At 39.0% G+C, this 27,246-nt stretch overlaps 1 protein-coding gene across 1 annotated transcript; it reads right to left on the bottom strand.

The window, feature by feature from the left end:
- Positions 1–27,229, bottom strand: C1QTNF3 (C1q and TNF related 3; the record flags this gene model as incomplete). The annotated part of the gene is made up of 6 exons (XM_081054043.1): positions 1–2,761; positions 7,711–7,810; positions 15,328–15,457; positions 18,545–18,699; positions 21,032–21,143; positions 26,930–27,229. 6 exons carry the CDS (start codon positions 27,227–27,229, stop codon positions 2,602–2,604), a joined length of 957 nt encoding a protein of 318 aa, XP_080910169.1. The 3' UTR covers positions 1–2,601.
- Positions 27,230–27,246: the final 17 nt, after the last annotated feature.

Genomic DNA, 27,246 nt, shown 5'->3' with positions numbered 1-27,246 from the left:
CTATTTAACTTTATTAAGAACATTATAAAATAGTACATTAAACAAAGGTGTGTTTATTTTCATATAATGCTTATTACGTTTTTCTTGCCTCGATTTTATCTAAAGCCAGGACAATATCTTCCTCCTCTAGGTACTGTACTTTTAGAGTATGTTTTTAGATGTGGAATTCCTTTGGACAGCATGCAACATCCAAATATCTATTGGCAATGCACTGTTACGAAATATATTATGACATTTGGTCACTGTAAACTTCAACCCCATAACCCCACAGCTCCAGAGGAAGGGATGGGGGATGGGGATGTATCCAACACCACAAACGCATTACCAGTCAAGCACTTTATAGCTAATATCCATTCACTTTTAAATAGTACTGCATATGGAAGAGTTTAAAAATATTTGCAGATCAAAAGAAGTGTCAAAGGCTGAACTGAGCATGAAACACACTAAGTTGGCTAATAGGGCAGCCCTAATTGATTCTCTCCACTTCCGGCTACAGGGGTAATCAATATGAGTAAATTCATAGTTAAAAAGCCTCTGTGGAAATTCAAATGGTAACAGAAAATAAATTCAGAGCTCATTACTTCTAAGGGAATTCATTATACAATATTTGTCAAATACGCGTCTCTCTAGTGCATTTTAAATATGATTCAACATCAGGGTAAACATGTATTCCAATAATGCTTTCTTTGCTTAATTTGGGGTACTATTTTTGGGTACTATCTTCAGAGAGTATCTATAGTGCATTCTCCTGAATATCCTTTTGGTGACTGATTTAATCCTCTGAGAATAGATTTTGGGTGGAGGAATAGGCAAAAGCCAAGTGGTACAGCTGTTGTGTGAATATTGATTAAATATGGTAATCCAGGAAGTCATGTCATTTTTTATTTATAAAGGTTGGGATTTTATTGCATGTCTCCTTTTTTTCTTTTTAAAGCTATACTTCAATTGCACAGATTTTGATATATCATTACGTCGATCTGGGCCATAAAATGGTATATGTGTTGGGAATGACTGGGAAGCTTGAATTATCTCAAAATATAGGTTGCTATTAGACTATTTCTTGAGTTCCCATTAAATTACGCATTGCATGCATTCCTGGTTTCATTTAGGTCCTGAAAATATAACATGATTTTAACTTTTTACTAATGTTAATGTATTTCATGAAAGCAAATCATCAATGACACCAGGAATCTGAGTCACAAGTTATTGTTTGACAGTTTCACACTGAGTTTGTTCCCTTGGCCAACCCTCTGACCAAAGGCATGTTACAGGTATGAGGGTGCGCAGGAAATGGGAATGTCCTCAGCAAGCTAAGCCTTTGGTGGCAGCAGCATGTGAGGATGGCTGGCAGGCTTCTAAGACACATGGCCGATGATCCCACATCCTGGCAGTCACATGGCTGTGTCATGTCCTGTTCCTCACTGTGGGCTGGGCCTGGTGACTTCCTTCATGTGACTGGAGGATTGGAACTTTGAGTCCCATCCCCTGACCTCCAGAAAGAGAAGTGCTGGAGGTTGAATCAATCGATGGCCAGTGTTCAATCGATCATGCATCCATAATGAAGCCTCCAAAATAACCAACAGGAGGGGGGTTCAAAGCGCGTCCAGGCTGATGAACATATGGAGACGCATGTCTCCTATTTTGTCACCATTATTTTGACTGTTTATAACTGAGTCTGTATCTCCTTTAACTCGACGTGTCAGTGTGTGTAAAGTTTATTAGGATAATTTCTAAATTGAGAGAAAAGAGGTGATTCTGTCCGTACGATGTGGACTTAAACTCACCTCAGCTGGTTCTGCAGGTCAGTGTGAACAAAGATCTATTATAATCTAAGAAACACCAGGGAAAAGAGTCAATCTGATAAACCAGATCTGGTAAACTCAATTCTGGATCATGAGAAAATTTTATTTCCCAAAATACAAGCTGTTAGAAGTTAAGATTTAATTACAGCAGTATCCTTATTTAAAAAAAGAATGGGGGGGGCACTTATTTGTGGGTATTGTGAATACTTTTGCTATCTAAAAGCTATCTGGAGTTACGAAAAAATTTCTATACTTTATTCATGAATATTGACCCACTGGATCAAAGTGTTACTTCCCAGTGTAGGCTTCACAAATGTTTCTGGTACCTCAGTCCTGGCAAGTGACCCTGTTCTTGCCCTGTTGCCATCATAATCACTGCATCCTATTCTCTGAAAAGTTATAATGATGAACCCAAAACCTCAGGGGTTCCTGAAATCTGCTATTAAATTAAAAACAGAGCAGCCCAAACCCTTTATGAATGACTTCTCCGATGGGAACAATTATTTCCAACCTGTATCAAGAGGGGATTTTTCTTTTAGGTGCCAAGGGAAGAGTGATAAAGGTGCTAAGTATACTAGTCAAGGGCACTTGGGAAAGCTGTTTTGTGGTTTATTCTTCTGAGCCCCTGAGTCATCCCACATTAAAGCTGTACTGTAGCATGATTAGCAATGTAACCAATACAAACATTTTTAAAACACAACATGTAGAACCCTCAACTCTAATGTCCCTCAGATCATATGAATAACAATACCAGCTCGCTACAAGTCTCCCCCAAAGTGGATCTGGTCTATTCAAATATTTACTTAGTTTCAAAGAGCAGGAAGCCTGCAAAAGTAGAGAAGCGTTGGTGGTCCCCGTGAAGAGCGCCATTGCCCATCCTCAGCCAGACCTCGTCTCCTTTGGCCAGCTTCAAGACTGCATGGTTGCTGGATGTATCTGATTTCCCCTTTGTTTCATAGCTGGAAAGGAAAAAAAGGCATCAACTACTCAGTCTTTGCAGTGGACAGCCAGCTCTTTACCAAAATCTGCCCTCCCTTCACTCCCAGACTCGTGCATTTAGGTATAGTCCTGGGATTAAGTTCTTCAAATGGCAGGTGAAGAAGTAATATGTGCCACTAATAGGACTGGCCAACACAACTCTCACAAACATCCCTCCTTGATCCCTCCTCATTATGACTGTAGGGGTTGCTAATGAAAATGACGAGAATTACTTTGGAAGTTATATGTTGAGGCCTAAGTGCATGGAAACTATGTAGAGGAGAGCTTTTTCTCATGTGCCTCAACCTAGAACAACCATTCTGGACTGTTCCATGAGAAGAAAAGGAATTTCTGCTATGTTCAAGCCATTACATTGGGCCAAGGTGACAGCAGTTTAGTCTACCCTAATTAATTTAGAATTTGATACCAAAGGAGGGTGCTGCCATAACCCAAACTAAAATACAGATGCTCCTTGATTTATGATATCATTATGTTCAAATAAACTTATCATAAGTTGAAAATGTATTTACTACACCTAACCTACTGAACACCACAGCTTAGCCTAGCCTACCTTAAATGTGCTCAGAACACTTACGAGCTAACACACTAGCCTACAGTTGGGCAATAAATGTACTGTAGACTATCAGTTATTTACCCTCATGATTGTGTGGGTGACGGAGAGTGGAGGCTCATTGCTGCTGTCCAGCAACATAGAGAGTATGGTATCACACACCACTAACCCAGGAAAAGATCAAAATTCAAAATTTAAAGTACAGTTTCTACTGAATGAGTATCGCTTTCACATATTCGTAAAGTCAAAAAATTGTAAGTTGAATCCTTGTAAGTCAGGGACCATCTATATGTTGCATTGGGTCATGGTCAGGCAGAAAGCTATGAGGAAACAAATATAGAGGGTTTAAAAGCTGGAGATCCATGTTATACTTTAGAAAAATATTTGAGAAAACATGCGATAACTTGGAAGGTAAACCTAATGCCTATCAAGCCTATACATTAAGAAAGGAAGTGATTAGAAAAAGCCAAAATACTCTTGGCTGTTTTTAGAAAGATGTTTCTAGTATAGATAAGCTCAGACAAGAACTGACATGTTTGAAGCAGAGAGAGTGTAGACTGTTGGGGCTTAACAGGATTAGAAAAGACAAGTGCTTTTATACCAGAAAGAACAGAGATAAAAGTTGATGTCAGCCCATTAAGACTTCTCATTCAATCAAATAGACATAGCCTGCAACACAATCTGATGAATTAAAAATATTGTCTTTCTAGGACAGTCTCTTTAATAAATGGTGTTGGGAAAACTGGACAGCCTCATGCAAAAGAATGAAACTGGACCACTATCTTATCCCATATACAAAAATTAACCCAAAATTAAAGACTTGAATGTAAGATGTGAAACCATAAAACTCCTAGAAGAAAATATAGGTGGTAAGATCTTTGACATTAGTCTTGATGATAATTATTTTAATTTGACACCAAAAGCAAAGGCAACAAAAGCAAAAATAAATAAGTGGAACTATATCAAACTAAAAAGCTTCTGCAAAGCAAAGCAAACAATCAACAAAATGAAAAGGCAACCTACTGAATGGGAGAAAATATTTGCTAATCATATAAATCTGATAAGGGGTTAATATCTAAAATATATTTTGAAAAACTCATACAACTTAATAGCAAAAAAACCAACAAACAAAACAAAATCCAAAGAATCCGATTAAAAATTGGGAAGAGGATCTGAATAGACATTTTTCTAAAGAAGGCATACAGATGGCCAACAGGTACATAAAAAGATGCTCAACATCATTAATCATCAGGGAAATGAAAATCAAAACCACAGTGAGATATCACCTCACACCTGTTAGGATGGCTATCATCAAAAAGACAAGAAAGAACAAGTGTTTTCAAGGATGGGAAGAAAAGAGAATCCTTGTGTACTGTTGGTAAGAATGTAAACTGGTGCAGCCAATATGAAAAACAATAAGGAGGTTCCTCAAAAAATTAAAAATAGAACCACCATATGATCCAGCAATTCTATGTCTGGGTACTTATCTGAAGAAAATGAAAACAAACACTAACTCAAAAAGATATGTGTACCCCCATGTTCATTGCAGCATTATTTACAATAGCCAAGATATGGAAACAACCTAAGTGTCCATCAATGGATGAACAAATTTTTAAAAAATGTGGCATATATATATACAATATATAATATAATATACATATTATATTATATATTATATACATAATGAAATATTATTCAGCCATAAAAAATGAAGTCTTGCTATTTGTGACAATATGGATTGATTTTGAGTGCATTATGTTAAGTAAGTTAGACAGAAAAAAACAAATACTGTATGAGCTTACTTACATGTGGAATCAAAAAAAAAAAAAGAAAACAAAACCCACCACACTCATGGATACAGAGAACAGATTTGGTGGTGGGGGGGTGGCAAAATAGGTGACGTGAATCAAGGGGTACAAACTTCCAGTTATAAAATAAATAAGTCATGGGGATGTATTGTAGGACATAGTGACTATAGTTAATAAAATTATATTACATATTTGAAAGTTGCTAAGAGAGTAATTTAAAAGTTTTCACCACAAGAAAAAAAATCTGCAATAGATATAAATATAGAACCCTTATGGTATTCACCTGAAACCAATATATGTCAATAAATGTTGTATGTCAATTATACCTCAATAAAAATAAGTTTAAAAAAATTGCCATTCTACCTAAATCTATTGTTTTGGAAGGCCTTGTGGTAACCAAGTTGGAAGAGAAAGGCATGACAACAAGGAATCAAGGAAATAACAGGACGGAAAAGTATCTGTCAAAAAAATAACACTGGGTGGCTGGATGGCTCAGTTGGTTAGAGCACGAGCTCTGAACACCAGGGTTGCCGGTTCGATTCCCACCTGGGCCAGTGAGCTGCGCCCTCCACAACTAGATAGAAGACAATGAGCTGCCGCTGAGCTCCCAGAGGGGCGGCCAGATGGCTCAGTTGGTTAGACCACGAGCTCTCAACAACAAGGTTGCCAGTTCAATTCCCACATGGGATGGTGGGCTGCACCCCCTGCAACTAAGATTGAAAACAATGACTGGACTTGGAGCCGAGCTGCCGCTGAGGGCAGCTGGATGGCTCAGTTGGTTAGAGGCCAGCTCTTAACAACAAAGTTACCAGTTCGATTCCTCCATGGGATGGTGGGCTGCGTCCCCTGCAACTAGATTGAAAAAAGCGACTGGACTTGGAGCTGAGCTGCGCCCTCCACAATTAGATTAAAGGACAACTACTTGAGCTGATGGGCCCTGGAGAAATACACTGTTCCTCAATACTCCCCAATAAAATTTAAAAAAAGCCCCACATAACTCTGGCCGTGGTTTACTAACACACATAACTGACTGGTAGCCAGTAGAGCAAAAGCCTGCTAAATTACTCCCAAAAATCCAAACCTGGCCTAAAAAGGGCTTGGGATGTTCGACTGAATACGCTGATTCCTCAGATTTGCACCAGCAGAAAGTGGGCTGTGAAAGAGCCAAGGAGGACCTATTTATCTTTTTGAGGAGGCCACGGAAGACCCTCCCCGAGGAAGCATCAGAAGCCAAAGGGAGAAAGAGCCCAGAGACTGACTTGATGGAAAGGACTGCTCATCCCCTAAGATTCTGGGCTTTGAGCTGGATGCATTAACTGAAGTTTAGTCTCTCTCCCATGGGGGCAGAGATGGCGAGACATGCATTCTAAGTGTGGGAAGAAGGGTTCAAGAGATACTTGGTAGTCAGAGGGGCACAGAAGGGTAGCTGTTCACTAGACTCCATTTCCCCTCTTCCATAGGAACTGCTCTCCGTTTCCTTGCTGTCCTTGCATTCGTTAGGTGCAGTTAGGGGTGGGGAACAATGTGACAATGTTCTTTGAATAAAATGCCTGATGGATAAACATTTCCACAAGCTTGATGCTCTTTCCTCCTTCTGACTGTGGCATACGATGACGGGCGAGAATTGGGAAGTCAGTTTTACAGATAGCAGAATGGCTTTCACCAGACTGTGATTTCCAAACCCAGGCCGAGCCCCACGCCCTCCTCCCAACATCCACACAATCCCCTCCTTCACCCTTTCTGCCTCGTATCTTTCCCAGCCTGGAACTGAATGAGAAAACTCGAGTTCTAGGGTGTCTGAGCCTCTGCATTCTGGATCTCTTTGTGGCAGCAGCTTCACCTGCCTAACTCATCTTTTTCTCGTTTGGTATTTCGAATGCATCCTCCCACTGGAGGCCAGACTCCAAAAGAAAATATGGTAATTCTCACAAGTCATCAAAAATAACAAGGAAAAGAAAACAGCCTCAAAGTTTTTCAGAGATCACCCACCACTGATTTAATTATAGGAAAGATGAGGGCTCTGCTTCTCTCCCACATCCTAAGTTTACATCAGGGCACGTTGAAATATTTCTCTTTAAAATAATTTTCCCTCCCCAAGGATTCCCGGTACCAGGTTGCTAGGATAAATATCAGAGCAGCAGCACAGCTAAAAGAGAGGGACCCACTCCCAGCTCTCAATCCGCCAGCTGGATGGCGAAGGCTAAAATCTAGGCAAAGCGGGGCAAGACAGTAAGAAAGCAGAAGAAAAGGTTGAGAGAGAAGAGAAGAAATAGTGAGTTAAGAAAAGAATACAAATGATTAGTTACGGGGAGTGCTGCAAGAAATTAGCTCAAGTCTTCTTAACCTGTTTATGCTTAAGTGCATCGGGTTTACTTCTTCCCAAATAGTAATTATAATCTGGCCATACATTGGTGTACAGGAGTCATCTCAGTGCTGACAGTGTCCATGTCAGCCTGTGTCGATTCTTATAGAATCAGTTCCCTGGCATGTGCCATCCTTTGAGCAAACTATGGCAGTGTGGATGCTACCTGTGATAGAAAAGACCACCCACCTGTACATGCTGAAGACTGTGTTGCCGTTGTGCATGAGGTACACATACACTTCCTCAACATCTTCGTGCTTCATCATGCTGAATGTGAAGAAATACACACCTGAAAAAGGCAGGTATTTATTTACAGTTACATTAATATGTCATACGTTGAGTGCTGTGAGATCGCAGGGAGAGGTGCCACATGACTTCACACTTCTTTTGTTAATAGTCTATGTGGTGTGTAGGTTCTTCTTGGCCCTCATTTGCATGAGTGCCCCTTTACCTGCTCTTACCTTCAAACTGCTTTAAATTTTTTGGAGACTTTCTCAATGGATATACGAGGCCTGACAATTAAGTTTGCGAACTTGTTGCAGCAATGTTGCTAACTTCTTTTGGTATCAGAGGGATTATTCATTATGAATCTGGACAAACTGTTAACCAAGTTTACTATTTGGAAGTGCTGAAAAGTTGCGTGAAAAAGTTAGATGAAAACGACCTGAACTTTTCACCAACAATTCACTGCTCTTGCATCACAACGCACATGCTCATATAACACCGTCTGTGAGGGAGTTTTTAGCCAGTAAACAAATAACTGTATTGGAACACCCTCCCTACTCACCTGATCTGGCCCCCAATGACTTCTTTCTTTACCTGAAGATAAAGGAAATATTGAAAGGAAGACATTTTCATGACATTCAGGACATCAAGGGTAATACGATGACAGCTGTGCTGGCCATTCCAGAAAAAGAGTTCTAAAATTGCTTTGAAGGGTGGACTAGGTGCTGGTGTCAGTGCATAGCTTCCCAAGGGGAGTACTTCAAAGGTGACCATAGTGATATTCAGTGATGAGGTATGGAGCACTTTTTCTAGGATGAGTTCGCGAACTTAATTGTCTGACCTTGACCTTGTACTGTGTGTCCCTAATCAGATTACAAACTCTAAAGGAAAGAGTCAACCTCATTTTGGGTGTATCTCACTTGTCGCCAACGAAGTGCTTAGGGCACAGAACATGCTGTTCCTAGGTACAGATTAACTGTCATCAGCACCCACCACAGGACATGTATGGACAAGGTTAGAGCTATGCACGGATTAACACATGGCCCTTTGGGGCCCAACAAAATAAACAAAGTACATTACAGGGAATAAATACACTTGCCACAGATATTAGCCAAAGATAAGAAAGTACTGTCGCAAAGCTAAATGTTCATCAGTTCTAAAGAAATATTACAATTCCAGTAATTTTCAATTCCAGTAATTTCTCGTGTTATCCATTGTGACTAGGTGAAATCATGTACAATAAACAGAAAGACGCAACTTTGACTCAGCACATGACCTTGCTACTAAAACTAGGAATCCTTCTCATTTGAAGAAGTCGAACATATTTTAAGACATAAGAGTTTTCTTGTAAGATTCTAGGGCTCCTAATCGAAAACAATTTAATATGACCTGTTACATTCTAAATGCCAGTGTGGCAAATACCTTCACTGGATGATTAAGAAGAATCCAATAGTAGGAAGATGACAGCAAAGGAAAATCTTCTCAACTCCAACGGGTCTTAGACTTGAGAGTACATTTTGGAACGATGAATGAATATAAATCATTAAGCTCTTATTGTTTTCCATGCTACATTTTTAAGCTAATGGCCTTGTCTTAGTCTGTTCAAGCTGCTGTAACAAAATACCATACACTGAGGCGCTTCTACTCGTAAACAACAGAAATTTATTTCTCATAGTTCTACAGGTCGGAAGTCTGAAACCATGGTGCCAGCATGGTCAGGTGAGAGCCCTCTTCGAAGTCACAGACTTCTGGTTGGGCCCTCACATGGCAGAAGAGTTAGGGAGATCTGTGGTGCTCCTTCGTTGAAGGTAGTAACCCCATTCATGAGAGTTCCACCATCATGATCTAGTTACCTCCTAATACCATCACTTTGGGCATTGGGTTTTCGATGTATGAATTTGGGGTGTGTGTGGGGGGGTGGGACACAAACATTCTGACCATAACAGGCTTTGTGAGAGAAAAACCTGGAACCATCTTTTGAAAAAGTACTGCACAGTATTATGCTCTTTTCCAAAGGTGTAATCAAGCAAGAAGCTGCAAGGGTATCATGTTGAATCAAATAAAGAAGAATGATTATGCTTCATTTAGTGCCAGGCTTGCGTATTCAATGTGCTGGGAATAAAGGAAATGGAATAGAAATCAGTCACGTACATTCATAGGCCTAGAGATTGGTCCACAGATGAAAAGTAAAGGCAGATAAAAATTAGAGGACTCAAAGAAAGTAGTGCATATGTGTTCAGTTTTTCACATTTTATAAAACTTCTTATTAGTTTCTCTCTCTCTCTCTCTCTCTCTCTCTCTCTCTCTCTCTCTCTCCCCCTCTCCCTCTCTCTCTCTCTCTCTCACAAACACACCAATTTTCAATGCCTCAAGAAGATGTAGCTGGAATCAAAAGGACAAGAAAGGATATTAATTTTCATGAAAAAAAATGATGACTACTATAAAAAACAGATTGCAGAAGCATTTTAGAAAAAGCAGACTAAGAAACCAGATGGTGAATAAATGAAATTCCTAGAGTTGGAAATATAAAAGTGAATATATATTTCATCCACACATGGCTTTCCTCTGCAAGGGAAGGTACTGAAACCAGAGGCAACACACCTGCACTTGGGTTTTCAGATCTTTGTGTCATTGTAATTGCAAAAAGCAGCCTTTTTTGTTTCATCACTCCCAAAGTGGAAAAGCATAAAATGGTCATTTTGCAATCTATTGGATGAGGTTTAAACAGTAAAGTGGGAGTCAAATGATAGTTGTTATTGTCAGAATTATGTCCAGCCCAAAAGAGTTCTAAAAATCTACCAAATCCTTGAACTCCAATTATGAAGTACTTCAAAGGTGACCGTAGTGATAGCAATGGAACAATTGATTGGGCTTATCTAGGCAGTTTTGTAATCTGTGGCACAGACGGTGTTTAAAAAAAAAAAACAGTTACAGGAAAATGATAACGTAGACTTTCGAAGCAGAAAAATCACAAAAGAAAGTTTAAAGCTGATTGAAGTGTGATGAAAGACTGCTTCTATCACTATATATGTCAGTTCCTTTCTGATTTTGGCAGATAAAAAAATAAATCAAGGCACACATTCAAAGCATCTATGACAAATCTTACATGGCCACTGCATCCATCAGAATTTTCTTCTTTTGCTTCTGTGTACCATATAGAGAAAGAAGCAAAGTTGAAAACAAACACGGAAAGTATCCATTTTCTGCACAACTAAGAGACTGAAAAAAAACCACCAGTAAATTTAAAATACCTGTAAGTGTGGTCAAATGTCACTGACAGCAGGCAGAGTCACATGGAGGCAACGTGGCTGGGGGGTAGGGAGTTTTCAGGAGGCCAAGTAACAACAGATCTCAAACAGTGCCAAGAAAAATACACTCCCTGAGAGGGAAGGGACAATCTGAAGAAGAAATGCTGAAAAAAAGCTCCAATGAGCAGGGCTGAGATGAAGCAAAAGTTAAGTGTTCGGGGAAAGTTGTTAAATAAAGTACAGAAAGTGTGGAAAGCAGTCCTGCAGTGGCTGATCTCAGAATCTGCCAGCTAATAGAAGGCTCCTAAAGACAAAAGAAGTGGCAAGTTCAAGGCCGGTTTCAGAAGTCTCCCTGGAAGCAGCACAGTCTGGGGAATCAGAGGAGGTGTGGCCATACAGGGAAAACACACAGAGAGGGGCTCAACTTCAAAGGGCCAGTGAGTCCAGTGAGAGCAGGGAGCCATTGATTTACCAAGCCTGAAAGCTGCTGGGGTCCCCACAAGAAACTACTGCATACAGTGGGTCTAGAAAAATCCAATTTATTCAACCACCAGTTAATTTTTAAAAAGTAGAAAAGAACAGCAAAAGTTACAATAAATGAAGAAGACTCACCAAGAGGAAATGTTGTCATGTAGTAGATGAAAATTGTAACCAAATATTGCATTATGAGTTTAAAACATATTACTGAAGTAAATATCTCTATGAAAGAACATTATGAAACAAAATGCAAGAAATCATGATAGAAATGCCCCCACAAAAGAATTGAAAACTGGTGTAAGACATAGAAAAAGCAAAACAAAACAAAACAAAACAAAAACAAAAACAAAAAAAAGGTATCACAGAATCACGAACAAGAGAGAAGAAATTGAGAAAAGCAAAAAGGAAAATAAACCCTCAGAAGACACAGTTAAGAACATGCAGTACAGAAATAGAAAAAGCAAACAAGATGGAATGGAAATGAAGACGAAGAACACCGAAAGATTAAATAATAGACACGGAAGACAAAAAAAAAGTTGAAAACAAAACAAACAAGGCATAATTGGAATCCTTAAAGAAGTTAACCAGTGGTATACTAAGGAACATGGGGAGGGGGTCAGGGCTTGGGGGGAATGATTGTGAGTGGTCCACCCCACAGGAAGTATTTTATCAGTGACATTGTTTAGAATTGCTGGTCTATGATGATAAGAAAAATCTAACTTTTAGTTGATTTCATTACAGTTTTAAAATATTCTATAGACAATGTACCACTTATAGCCTGAATTCTTAGCAGATGTCAGACTGCTCCCATTGCCACCCCACCTTAGTACAGCAATGAGAAGAAAAAACAGTATGGATATTTATAATTAAAAACATAATCCAAAGAAACTTTCCTGGACAAAAAGGATTACCCTTACACAACAAAAGGACACACTGCAAAGCAGAAAAAGTTGACCCAGAATGACCAACTCTTATCCTAGAAAAATCATTGGAGTTTGAAGTAAAAAAAAAATAAAGAGTTTTTGGACGTTAAACAAAATGATTAAGTCACTTATAAGAGGAAGAACTCAGACTTACTTCAGAGTTCTTCAGGCCAAATGCCAAAAGACAGGGAAAGAAAAACTGTAAGCCAAGATTTTTATATGCAGCCAAGGTTATGACAAAAAGTTATGACACATAAAGTCTCAGGGAACACTGATGTCATAAGCCTTCTTGAGAAAATAATTAAAGGATAAAATTTAGCTAATAAAGAGATGTCTGGGAAATTCAGTAAAATGATTAATGGTGAACACTGAATATATTAAATTGCAGGATAAGTCTAAACTAATCACCTCTGATTGAGAAACACTATTCTAAAAGATAACTGACTATCTAAAGCAAAAATGGTAGCAATTTATTGTGTGTTTACAGCATGTAAAAAAATTAAAGTGTGTAATAACTGTAATGCAAAGGATCAGAGGGAAGAATTAGGAAAAAATTGTTGCAAGGTCATTACACAGTACATTAAGCAATCGTATATTATTTGAATGTAGATTCTGATTAATTGGTGGTTAATATTGTAAATGCCAATGTAACAACTGAAACAATAACTTAGGAAACAGTTTTAAATAATAAATCAATAGAACTAATATGGAATGAAAATGTGCTCAAGAAATGGGGAAAAAGAAAACAGAAACAACAGGTAGGGCAAATAGGAAATAGCAAGAGGATAAATCTTAATCCAAATATATCAATAATTGCATTAAGTGTGAATGAGCTAAACACTCTGGTTAAATCACAGAGATTATCCAATTAGATTAAGAAAATTAAGACTAACAATATGTTGTCTATAAGAAGACCACTTTAAATATAAAGATATAAGTTGCTTTAAAGTAAAGGATGGAAAAATATGCCATGCAAATACTATCCAAAAGAAAGCTAGAGTAGCTATAATATATTAAACAAAGTCGACTCCAGAAATATTATCAAGGATAAAGAGAAACATTACAAAAAGTCCATTCACCAAACCACTAAATGTGGTTTGTTTGCTTGTTTGTTTTGTCTTTTAAATCTATGAGTGGATAAACAAGCTGTAATATATTCATTTAATGGAATGCTGCATAGAAAGGAAAAGAAACAAACTACTGGTCCATACTGTGGCAGTGGGGACCCACTTCTATGCACTTGTTAAAACCCACAGACCTGTATACCACAAAGAATTAATTTTGCTGCATACAGAATTTTTAAGACTGGGCCAGAATGTCAAGGAAACTCAAGATGAGACAGACAAATGAATCTAACTGTATTATAAATGAATGAAGTAACCAACTGAAGGGCATGGGGAAGAAAGGATGTGACTGTTTTAAGCGGATACTATGAAGATAAAAAGAATTGTACACCAACATTATACACCAACAATATACCTATTTGGTATATTTGTTTCTCATGGACATGGGTTAGCAATTTTGTAACTACTTTATTTGAATACTAAGGTTCATAAAATACGTAAATATATTGTAGATTTCTAAAGCCAGATTTTTCACTATCAAAGAAGGAAGTGACAAATAAATTATAAAAGGAATTCTAGAAAGAATCCAGTGGTGCTATATTTGAGTCAGATGTATGAGAATAAACACGTATGTGTGTATTTGTGTGTGTGTGTGTGTGTTTGTTTATTAACACACAATGTTGATAGACAGGGAAATAAATATTGATATGTGTATATGCATGGGTTAGTGTCCAAACATATATTTTTAGCTCTTCTGTTGATAGGACCCGGAAGCAGTGACATCACAGTAGCAACGAGCACGTCTAGTACCTTGATCTTGGTTTTTAAATACTATTCTCCAATTTAAAACAACAACAACAAAAGTCTCCTTCAGAAGTGGTATTTCCAGAGCTGGGACAGGAATAAAATGGAAGATGAGCCTGAAGCAACTTGTGGTGCTAGAAAGTAAGGAAGTTGGTGGGGGACTGAATAATGGCTCCAAATACACCCAGGTCCTAAAGTCCCCAGCATCTGTGAATGTTAGTTACCATAGGAGCCAAAAGGGAATTTTCAGGTGTTAAATTCAGGATCTTGAGATGGGGAGATTATCCTAGATTATACAGGTGGACCTAAGGAAATCACACTGTCCTCATGAGAGAGCCCAGGAGGTCAGAATCTGAGGAGGTGAAGTGACAGTAGAAGCACAGATTGAAGTGATGTGGCCAAGAGACAAGCGATGACCACAGCCTCTAAAACTTGGAACAGGCCAGCCCCTGGAGCTTCCGGAGAAACCAGCACTGCATATCCCTTGAGTTTAGCCAGATGAGCTGATTTTGAACTTCTGACCTCTAGAATTGTAAGAGAATAATTTTGTGTTGTTTTGAGCTCTTTAGTTTGTGATAATTTGTTACAGTAGTAGCAATAGGAAATGAATATAGAAGTGCTCAACATTTTTCAAAAATTAAAAATAGGATCAGGACTTCCTTGGGGTGGTGGCTAGGAGAGGACAGTGTTATGACACATCTAAACTATAAGAATTATGATTTAAGGACTTTTCAAGTCAAAGGTAACTAAGGCAACCAACTATGCCCTCCATAGGAATTATTTAAGTCAGTTCAAATCAGAGATAACAATTTTAGTAACCACGGCCGTCATTTTAAAAAGTGTTTTTATCTTTTGAGGTTCTAATTCAATTACTTTGAAATCCAACAGAAATCTATGTATGAGCAGCTTGTTTTAACCGGAATCAGAAAGAATAACTCCCTAAGTGTCTTCCTTTCTTTGTTCCCTCCCACTTCATCCTTCCCTTCCCTCCCTCCCTTCCTTCTTTCTTTCCTTCCAGATTGTTAGATTGATTGATTCAGCTATTCATTTATTTTTACATCTCACCTGATACTGGAGCCCCAAATCTACCAGTCATGACATCAAAGAAGTTTCCAATGTTCGTCTCAACACTGCTGAAGATAATCCCACTGTTCTGATTGCTGAAGTGAGTTGCCAGAGAAGCCATGAATGCAATCTGAGGAAAGAGTTGGTGGTTAATTCATAGGCAATTTAGTTTAAAGAAATAAGGTTTTCATACAAGTAAGTTTATTTCAAAAGTATGTGTAATAGCAAGATCAGAGGTAACTTAAACATGAATCTATGGAGAATGAATTAAATAAATTGTGGTAATATCTAGCATTTTCATGCTGGGCAGCCATTAAAATGATCATATATATCATGGGTTTCAAGGAACATTTGACTTTAAAATGGTTTTTGAAATATTAAATTCTGTTGTCAAATAATATTGGGAAAACTTGGATGAAATCTTCTACTTATAATTATAAAATGCATATTAGCATATTAACGATCTGAGAAGCCCTGAAGCCAAACAACTTTTTAATTTTTTTTTTTACCCTGTGTTATTTTTTTCCCCAAAAAGGATTTATAATAAATACCAAGGGTGCCAAAAAAAAGTATGCACATGACTCGTATTCATTTTTTTTACCAGTATATATTGAATATTACCATTTTCATACAGTTTTTTTCCTTTCTTAAAATGTGTATACATTTTTTGGGACCCTCTGTATATATTTAGTCTTCATCCCAGGTGGGTCTGGCACACAGCTACTAAAACCCTTGGAAGTTCATAAAGGTTGAGAATGATCAAGGTGTCCTTTATTATATCAATGAGGTGACTTTTGGAAAGTGGCACAGGTAACCTAAAGTCGGGGCTGGTTGCCTGTGGAGCCAACGTCGTGATTAGAGGGTTGGAAGTTGCAGTCCCACCTAGACCTCTGGCTTCTGGAGGGAAGAGGGACTGGGGATGGAGTTCAATCACCAAAGGCCAATGATTTAATCAATCGTGACTGTGTAATAAAGCCTTCACACACACACACAAAAGTAAGGGGGTCAGAGAGTTTCTGAATTAGTGAACATATGCAGATTTGGGGAGAGTGGTACATGTTCTAGGAGAGAACATGGAAGCTCTGTGAATTTTCCCCATACTTTGCCCTCTGCATTGTTTTCATCTGGATGTTCCTGACTTATAACCTTTTATAATAAACCAGTGATATAGTAAGAAAATGTTTCTCTGAATCTGTGAGCCACTCCAGCAAATTAATCAAAATCAAGGAGGGGGTCGTTGAAACCATCCATCTATAACTGGACGATCAGAAGCACAGGTGACAACCTGGACTTCTATTGGCATCTGAAGGGGGAGGGGCCATCTTGTCGGATGAAGCTCTCAGCCTGTGGGAACTGATGCTATCTTCAGGTAGTGTCAGAATAAAGGTGAATTGCAGGACACTCAACTGGTGTTGGAGAATTGCTTGGTGGTATGAGAAATACCCACACATGGGAATTGCACCGCCAGTGGAGTCACATTAGAAAATCAATGCCAATCCCCTGTCCAAACAGGTCATTGAAACTGAGTGTGAATTAGATCTATATATTCTTTAACTTCCTGGGATTATCTGTCTTCCGTGAATGAAAGTTTTAGGGAAAGAGGTGAGAGATCAAATAATTTGAAGTTCTGGAAGACGTGGGGTGGGGAGTGAGGAAAAGGCAGGCCTGAGAGAATCAACAGAGAAAGGACTTGGACAGTCAGAAAGACAGTAATGAGAGCAGTGGATGCAGAAGGATGGGGAAAGGGTGACACCAGAGGAGGGACTTAAAAAAAGGAATAAAGCAGCCTGGAAATCACCCTCTTTTACAATCTGCCTAAGTCCAGTCCTCCCTCCTGTGTAAAACCTCGTTTAAAACATGGGAAAGTAGTTCTTCTAAATTATTATACAATTGTGGTTTTAGGGTCAAATAGTTGCTGGAGCAAATTTAGTAACTGTTTTCTATGAAACCAGATACTCCAGGGCCCCTTGGCCAGGTATAACCATTTACAGGTTTGGGGTTAGACTTCCTAGTTTTGAAAATGTTCATCATTCATCTTATTAGGTATCTTTAACTTGTCCAAGTGGCATTCGTCTCCTTGTCTTTGTAAATTTATACTGGCACGTGGCTCACAGGTTGCTAAAAGTATTAAACAGCATTCATTAAAAAGTTACAAAACCACAAAAGCAGATAGAGTAACACACAGGGCTTCTTACTGCACAAAGCCCAGAAAAATGACGGAATTTATATGTGGTCAAACAGCCACTACAGACAAGAGTTGCTTTATAGTCCAGTTCTTTGAAAATCTCTCATATTACACTACGTTCCCTCAGTTACTTTATTTTAATCACAAGTTACTGTTTCAAGAAGACATACCAGTCAGAAACAACTTTAATAAAAAATACTAACTTTCAATGTTCATAGGAAGCCCTTGGAAAAATCAATTTTAAAAATATTAGCCACAGTAATAAAAAAAGAATCCAGACTTAGTAATTTTCTTGGTGACCTAATTTCACATTTTCAAGTTTTAGATGTCACTGGTAAAAAAAAATTTTGAAGATCACTTATACAAGAAAAAAACATAGATAAATAGATACGTGAATTTGGGTTAAAATGTCCAATCATAGCCTGATGAATGGATTTTTAAAACTTTAAGCTGAAACAAGTATGATCTTGTCTGGAAATTTGTAGGTGGATAATTCAAAATAAAGTGTCTCTAGTGATAAAGAAGATACTGATGAAAAAGGTTTAGATAAAAATTTTGCCACAAAAATCTGAGTTGATAGAAAGCAATATATGTTCATTAATATCCATATATATGTGATTTAAATATGTAAATGTAACAAAATTAATAAACAAATGGAATGGTCAAATGTCTACTTACAATATTCTATGTATCCAGAAGTTTATATATTCGTGTTGCGAAAACACATTTTTACTTAACATATCTTTTCATTTGGAAAATGGGAGATGAGCTGATATTCAGGGTTGCCTTGTATTGGGTCTATTGAGGATGTTGAATTTCACCCTTCATCAATTTCTCTTCTCCCTAAGAATGATTGCAAATCACCCTGAACAGCATAGATCTTACGCAAACATCCTACAGATGAACGAATTGAGACTCAGATTTACTCAACATTGGTGAGCTCTTGAAGAAGCACTCAAGCCTTCTGACTTCTGGACCCTAACAGCCAAGACAATGTAGAAGCCACCTGGAGATATACCGAGCACAATTTACCTGCAGTTCTGGTGGAATCCCCGGGTGGCCCTTCTCTCCTTTGGGGCCATGCTGCCCTCGTTCTCCTCTTGGCCCCAGGTCACCTTTGTCTCCTTTCTCACCTTTGGACCCTTCGTGGCCAGTGGCTCCGTTATTGCCATTGTTCCCATGATTTCCTTAAACAACCAGACATCATTATATGAGAAAGCCTAGTCACTCATATTCACCATCTATTTCTACACAGCCCCTTTCTTCAAAAATGTACCAGCTCAATTATAAAAGAGGATCATTTGAAACAATCCCAAGCACAGCCATGGAGACATTATCAAATGGAATCTCTTTTAAATGGGACACTGAAAACACTCTTGGAGACTCTTTTTTTTTTCTTTTTTTTTTTTCACTCTTAAGGCTCCAAAGCCTGTTTTTCCTGTAAAGTAAGACTTGGATGAAAAATTGTGTAGAAGATTTATTATCAAAGCATAATTTATAATAGCAAAGATTAGAAACCACCTAAATGTCCACCAGTACTGGAAGGACTAAATAAAAAAAAATAGGACATCCCAGAAAATGATGTTATACAATCACACAAAAAAAGAATGCTAAAGAAAAATATTTATAACATTTCATAATGGTCATAATATTTTTAGATAAAAAGGTTTTGAATCAACAGGGACAGCAAGATACTATGGGGTGCCAAAAAAATGTGTACACATTTTAGAGACGTTATCTATGTATGAATTTTCGAAGTTGAATTGAATTATGGTAGCAGAGTGTAATTGCAGGAATCAAACATGACTCGTATTCATTTTTGTTATCAGTGTATGTTGAGTATTCCAATTTTAATAAGTTTTTCCTTTCTTAAAATGTGTATACATTTTTTGGGCACTCTCTGTATTATATATATATATGGCATGAACTGTGGTATGTGTATATATATGTACATGTTATATCAAAAGGGGAAAAAGACTAGAACAAATTACATAAAAATATGTACAGAATATTTTGTGTGTGTGTGAATGGATGGAACATGAGTGATTTTTGTGACACTCTACATACTTTTCTGTCCTTTTGAAGTTTTCTACAAGACATGTACCACTTTTATAAATGGTGAAAAAGTGAAATCACGGATAAAAAAATTCACAGTAATTCTGAAAGCACAGCTTGGATAATGATTTCAACTCTTCACTTTGCCACTAAGAGACAATGTCTCCACCTCTTCTTTTATTTTTAGATTTGTTGCCTTTCAGGCCCTTTTGATGTTTATTTTTTCTGCTACCTTTGGTCAAGTATCATACCAGGCTTGCAATCTTTCCAGATGGATGAACTTTGACTGTGTTGACCAGTTAATGTGCTAATGATAAAACTGTTCCTGCTAGGACAGCCGATCCTGTCACCTCAGAAGAGTTTAGACCTTAGGAGAGTGCAGAAGGGTCTGACGAGGCCCTACCCCTACCCACTGCACCTGCTATCTGCTGTCCCTGGTGTTCGGTAACATAGATTTCAAGCCAGTCATCACCATTTAAAGTCAAACAGAGTGTTTCTTCTTTCTAAATTTGGTTACATTTGAGAAATCACTCAAAAATATTTTTAAAAATTAAACTTCATTTGATAAATATTAATATTGATGAGGGTAAGTCAGAGAAAAGCAAGTGGACCTTTGCCAAACCCTGATAAAATGTCCTACCTCCAGGAATTGACCTGGGAGGAAAGGAAATAATTAAAACCCCCTATAGATTCGGAAAGAAAATAGGTAAAACCCCAGATAGATTAGGAGAGAGGGGAGCTGGGTTGCCTTTACCGTGGCTGACTCAGGATACTAACAAATTACCCAAACCCCACATGCCTGGGACACCACCCAGTAGAGCAGGGATGGTTGAATGGTGGGTCTAGAGGAGCACAATGGAGCTCTACAGCATTGCCCATGCCGCCACATGGTGTAGGAGAGGGAAAATATTCCCATGAGCCCAAAAGAGGCATACAAATCAACTGGGAGATAGCTGAACATGAAAGACCCTGAGGCCACGGGAAGAAAAATTTCGCTGGATGAAGAATCTGACAGAAAGATGGGTAGCTCAGGGAATGACAGCATGGAGATAACCTATAAGCCAGACCAGTAGACTCCTCTCCTTCACACCCTCACTTCATAAATTTCCTGAAAATTAGGTATAATGTAATGCATGAACCATGCTGTGGTAGAAACACTGAAACAAGGGTAAGTCCCAAGATGAGGTAGTTCCAAACTCCATGATTGTGAGAAGACTCCCAGCCTGTGAATCTGGTGTCTCAGGGTGACTGATGCCTGCGGGTTGTATAGATAATCAATATTACAGAGTTTAAACTGTTCCACCTAAACTGTCTCTATAAACCCAGTCTACCCAACTCTCTTGAATTTTCCATGTCTACACTTTGGATCACACACAAGTGATCTCTATTTAGGTTCACTCCTGGCTTCCATTTTTGGCACAGTCTGTAATCAGGATGGCACCAGTTCACCTCTCTCATACTTACCTGGAATGCCAGGGGGGCCAGGAGGTCCAGGTGGCCCTTGGTAGCCTCGGAAGCCGTAATCTCCATGGCAACACTTGCTGCAGTCCGGGGGCAGTCCTCCTGATGGTGGAGACTTCAAAAAGATACAAAGAGACGCTTCAGAGAAAGGTACTTGTGAGTAATTAGGACATTTGAATTTTCTCTGTCCTTGTTCCCTAGGAAAGTTTAGCTCTAAACAACCCCCAGCAACATCAGAAAAGATGGTGTAGGGTGGAGATGTCAGTGGCAAAGGAGTCAGGGGTAGCTAAGGTGAACCAAAGATCAAAAAGGAAAAGGAAACAGGAGCATCAATAGAACAATGTGCTCTTTGGAAAAGAGTGTGGGTGGGAATGAGGGATTGGGGCAGTATTCCTGAGAAGTACTTTTCTGCTGCTCCTGATGACAAAAAGAAGAAATCCCAGAAGGAGTCTTGAAACAGTCTTTCTTTCCCAATGGCCAGTTGCCTCAGATGTAGCTAGACTAAATAGAAAGAACCTCAAATAATAAATTATCAACTTCAAACACAGGTAGTAAGACTATCAATATTCATGATATTGGGTTAAGAATTCTTAGAAATTCTGAATTGTAACACTGGCTTTTCAAACAGCCACAACACGCTTAAATTACCTGAGGAAATTAAAGACATGAAGTAAGTATTCGTTAGTCCAATACATTTTTATTAATTGCCTCATTTCAAGTTTGGTTCATCTGAGAAGCCACTCAAAAGTATTTGAGTGGCTTAAATTTAAACTTCAGTTGATAAATAGTAACATCAATGGTGGTAAGTCTTGAAACAACTTAAACTTCCTGTACTGGTGTACTAATTAATTATCCCTGGTCATCTGCAAAAGTGAAAAAACCACGAGACTCTACAAAGTGAGAGAGCGAGAAAAGGTTTATTGAAAGTCAGGCAGAGAGAGAGAGAATACAGGCACAAGGAGCTTTGCCAGGGCAGAGTCCCATAGGTACCACTGCGGTGAGTTTCCGTTTATATTTTATATTTTTCTATGCAGGATGTAGGGGGGCTGCTATTACAATTGTCATCTCCTGGGAACTGTTCTGTTCCCACCTATGATGGATGTAAGGTGCTTGTCAGCTTGCAGGTGCAGTGCTAACCAGGGTTTCAGAGCCACGTGGTAAATTTTTTTTTTTTTAATTTTTTTTTTAAGGTAATTCCTGGGAGCTCACAAGCTCGTTCCTGTTAACTTCTTGCCTGTGCTATCCTGTTAGCTCACAAGCCTGCTTCTGTTAACTCTTTACTGTCTCATCACTTCCTCTTCATAAGTATTTAACATGATCTGTTTTGTATTCCACTTCAAAATTTAAAGTGATTACCGCATTGTTTGAACCATATTTAATGAGTACTTAAAAGGTACTAAATGTATTCAAATATGACACTGACTTAAAAATGTTTATTGATTCAAAGATAAACTTCGGAAATTTGTGCTTTCACTTCAAGGAGCTACACATCTGGTGGAAATTGATTGACAGAAGGGTTACAGTTGCATATGAAATTTGGAATCTCATCTAAAGGGGCAACTTGCCTCTTAATTACATCACACAAATAACTTGTAAAATCTTTCCTAGACACCAACTGTAATTCAACAGTTTCTTGAAAACAGCATATTGTTGCTAAGGGATTCATTTAAAAAAGGAAAGGAGGGAGGGAGGAGGAAAGAAGAGAGAGAGGAAGGGAGAGAGAAAAGGAGGGAGAGAAGAAGAAAGGATGTAAAATTTGCATTTTCTCTATCACTAGAAATCTGAACAGAAAAGTAGATCAAGGCTTCGCATTGCTATACATTTAGACTTTACTTATTTTTCTTTGTTTGTTTTTGTTTTGTTTTTTAAATAAAAAATGAGCTTGGACTTTTCCCTCACTCTCTCATTCCTGTTTCCTAAAGGTTTCCACCAAGCTATCTGGGGAAAATGCAGAACAGTATCCATGGTTCAGGCCATCTCCTGAAACAGTTCAGAACCTAAGTCTTGAGTGATCAGGAGCTACAATTTGGAGATAAGTCTTTATCTAGTCTTTAGCCCCCTAGACCCAAGCATGTAAAGGTATGAAAACCTTTTGTGAAACTGGTGGAGGAAAAGAAAATCAGTGAAAGTAATTGGTCTGAGACAAGGGCTTTCAGACACTTAGAAAGTCAGACACCACAGCACCGCCCCGTCTTCTAATCCAAAGATGCAATTTGAGAAGTAAGTATTCCATAATTTCCTGGTATGACTTTGCTAATGTGAAATACAGCCCTCTAAGTTCCAAGAAATCCAGGACTCTGCCAATAATGGATTTTAGAGAAGAAGGGAGGGGAAGGAGGAAAAATCCTGAAATGGAACCATTTGTTTTAAGAATAGAACTGAAATACCGAGACATTAAGAATGTTGGAAAGATGACTGAACTGGAACTTGAACTCCCATCTCAGTTCTCTGTGACTTTACTGAAGTCACTTTCCCCCGGACATCATTTTTCTTGGCTACTAAGTTAGAAGATTGGGTAAAGATGGACATGAATTTTCTTTCCTGCTCTAAGATGCAAACAAAGATACTAAAGTCTTTCCCAAAGTCTCAGTCAATAACTTAGAAATGTTTTGTTTTTAACGTCGGGTATCTAGGCATGAGATACTAGATAACTCCAGGAGAAGGGGTTGCTGTACCAGAGCTAACTAGGGCTGGCGTGCATGCCCAAGCTTCCTGTGGCTCTTTGAGCACTAGACCCACCACCAAAACAGGGAGAGACTTCTCGTTACTACTAGTTGGGCACCTCCAAAGGACATTTCACATGTTCCTCCCTTTGGCCTTGTCTTTCAAAGTTCAGTCAAATAGAACAAATTTAGTAAGCCTTTTGTTGAAGTCTTAGAACAAGTTAGACAACAGGATGTGTTAATTGAGAAGTTTTCTTCTCGGTAAGGGAGGATTACATATTAGGTAGTTACTGTATATCACCCTCTTAAGTTTATCAACCCCTTTGCCAAAATCAAATCAAATTTGAACATCAAGGACATGCAAATGGGTGGGAGGTGGAGTCTCTAAGAGAAGTTCCATCCATTTGGTAGACGGAGGCCCAGGAGCAGTTGCTCAGAATTGAGCTCTGCTATTAGTAAGTAACTTCTACGAAAGAGAGTCCATAGCTCCTTCTTTAACCTAAGGAAGAGGGAAGAGAAAGAAGGAGAAGGGAAATGGGAGGAGGGAGAGAAGGGTATCCAGAAGGAGGCGGGGAGATTGATAAAGGTGATTGATGAAGAGCTGTGGAGAAGAAAACGCCAGGAAAAGAGAGTCCAGGTCTGCTTACCCCCATCTCTGCACACTCGAATCCACCACGAACCCTATAACCAGAGGCATCTTTCTAGAACACAAACTGATCACCTCACTGCTATGCTATGAACAAACAAACAAACAAAACTTTTGCTGGCAAAGTAACATCTAAGCTCCTTATTTGGCCACCAGAATCCTCCAGCCTGGCCTGATAATCACCCCATGTCTTTCTCCTACACCTCAGGAGCTCCAGCCACACCCACTCCTCATGGGCTTTCTCAAGTTTCTTTGCTGTGGTACATTATTTTTTATTATTTTATTATTTTATTTTATTTTATTTTATTATTACTTCTTCCATGGACAGCTACCTTTTTTGTCTCATCTTTGAGATCCAGCTCGGTGGTCACCGTCACTCTGACAGTTTCCTCATCTGCCTTTTGTGCATTGACTTCGTCATTCATATGGTATTTACCTATCTGCTAATTTATCCCCACTAGAATCCTTCAGAACTGTTCAGAGAAAGGAGCTTGGGCATATTTATGCCCATTCTAAAACTGGGCACATAGTAGAAGATCAGGAAACGATTGGTGAAAGAATGAATGAGGAGAAAGGAGAATTGAAAGAAGAAGGGTGGAGGAAGTGAGGAAAGAAGGAAGAACACAGTATAACCCAAAATTCAATGTGGGTTTCCATACCCATTAGCAGAGGAGTTGTTTCTTTTATTTTAAACTTTTATTTATTTACATGTGTTTTTCCAGGACCCATCAGCTCCAAGTCAAGTAGTTGTTTCAATCTAGTTATGGAGGGTGCAGCTCACAATGGTCCATGTGGGGATTGAACCGGCAACCTTGTTGCTAAGAGCACCCATGCTCTATCCAACTGAGCTAACTGGCCACACCCAGAGGAGTGTTTTGAAAACCACTAAAATACCAATGACTAAATTTCCTCAGTATCTCCTGTTGGACGTTTGTTTGGAAATACTTCAGGAACCCAGGGGAGTTTGAAAGCCCCCTGGCTTCAAAAACAGCCAGAAAGTGGCTTTTTGCTCGCCACCCCTCATCTGTTTTCACATGCTAGATGCCTATGGGGGCCAGAATGTGGGTGGAGTAGAAATTAATTTGGATTTCAGTGGCCTGCTGGGTGTTGGTTGCCAAGAAATAATGATTGATGACAATCTACATCTGCCTTCTGCTGCCTCTGGGGACTCACGCTGCCCTGGCCAGGAAACATGCTGCAAAGAGCCCATCTATTGAAATGGAAAGTCCAGACCAAGGCTTGGATAAAGGTGGAAATATCTTCACCACTATGGAAAACAGAAATGAGCGTAAATACCCTTTAGCCAGAAGATTGTCAGACAGAAGGACAATCTCTCAAAGTGGTTTTCAAAAACTGAGCTTGCATTTAAAGGTTATCATTTATTCTGTAGCTCCTTAAAGAAGCTTTTTTTTTTTTCTTGACACAGCCCCACAGACTTGTGTGATCAAGTTCAAAGTCCCAGATCTACAGCTGATTCTGTGTGTGATCTTGGTATGTTCAGAGAACCCGTCTCAAACCAAATTTCTCCATCTGTGGTAGGAGGGGTTAGATTTCAACTGCAAGCACTTTTTCAGGGCCCATTTAATGCATTGAAGCAGTCAATTCTTGTGGTAAAACCTATATGTTCAAATACTATATAATTCAGAGTGACTCCACGTGCCCCTTCATCTGATTTCAGCATGCTTGATACCTAGAAGGTAAATCAAGATCTGTTTCTTCCTTATGTTGTACACCTGAAACTAATATAATGTTCTGTGTCAATGTTACCTCAATTTAAAAAATGTTTTAATAATTTGAAAAATAAAGACATTAAAAGATCTGTTTCTTCCTTTTCTTAATGTTTTAACTTAAATTGAGTTTTTCACCAATTTGCCATTCACTACACTGAAACCTTGACACTCTCCCACTACCTTATGAAATGTAAAGATGTTTCCTGATTGCTAAGCTTATCCCCTGAGAAATACATCAAGTCCACTGTAATTATCAGGCATTAGAGCACGCATAAAAGGTTTGCAGTTTAAATACGCACAGTCTTTTTTATTTTCAACTCTTTGATCCTTTTCGAAACATTTGTCCAGGTTGAACACAGAAATTTAGCAACCTTGCATGCTATAAATCAAATCAACAAGCCTGGCATAAAATGTCACAGTAAACTGGCAAATCAAAGGGAAAACTCACTGGGTAGCTTCTCCCTGCTGGGAAGGATTAAGAAAATACATCTGTCTTATGATCTGCAAATGAGTAGCTACAGTCATCCGTCTGTCTGCACTCTTTCTTTCCGCACTAATACTAACAGAAGAAAAAAACCAAGTCACAGCCTAGCAGGGAGCTGGTGGCCCCTGTTCTGCTTTTGGATGGGGTGACCACGACGCTGCAGGCTCTCCTTGTCCCAGCACATCAGCACTACCTCTGTTGATTTTCTCACACAGACCCGCAGTCCCCCTCGTATCCCAGAGCCACCCAGAAAGAGACCCACAAGCAGCACAGCAAACTTCTAGACAGCATTCATCCTCAGAATCAGAGCTGAAAGGAGCAAGAACAGCCAATCTCATGAAGCTTTCCCAGTAATCCTTAGAAGAGAATTCTGAGTACCTGGCCCCAGAATGGGGTGATCTGGGCTAGGTCATCTATCTCAGGGTGCGGTAGCTCATCAGGTCTCAGGGATTTTAGGTCTGTAGAAGTGTTATTATCCACAGTCCCAGTTTTAGGATGGCTCCGCTCTCTCACTTTCTCCCTCCTGGAGCCGCTATGGCCAGTCTGCTGGTGGCTTTGCACTATTCTCGCCACCACTTTATTAGCTCTTCCGCTCACCTCCATGTATTCATCTTGACACAGGCAAAATGGGAGGAAAAAGAAAGCCAGCAGGTGCCAACAGACGAGCTGCCCGAGCATGATTCTCAACAGAGCCA

This window comes from Rhinolophus hipposideros (assembly GCF_964194185.1).
Source record: "Rhinolophus hipposideros genome assembly, chromosome: 7".
Lineage (NCBI taxonomy): Eukaryota > Metazoa > Chordata > Mammalia > Chiroptera > Rhinolophidae > Rhinolophus > Rhinolophus hipposideros.
The sequence above is the reverse complement of the archived record's forward strand: the minus strand, read 5'-3'. Positions and strand labels throughout refer to the sequence as shown.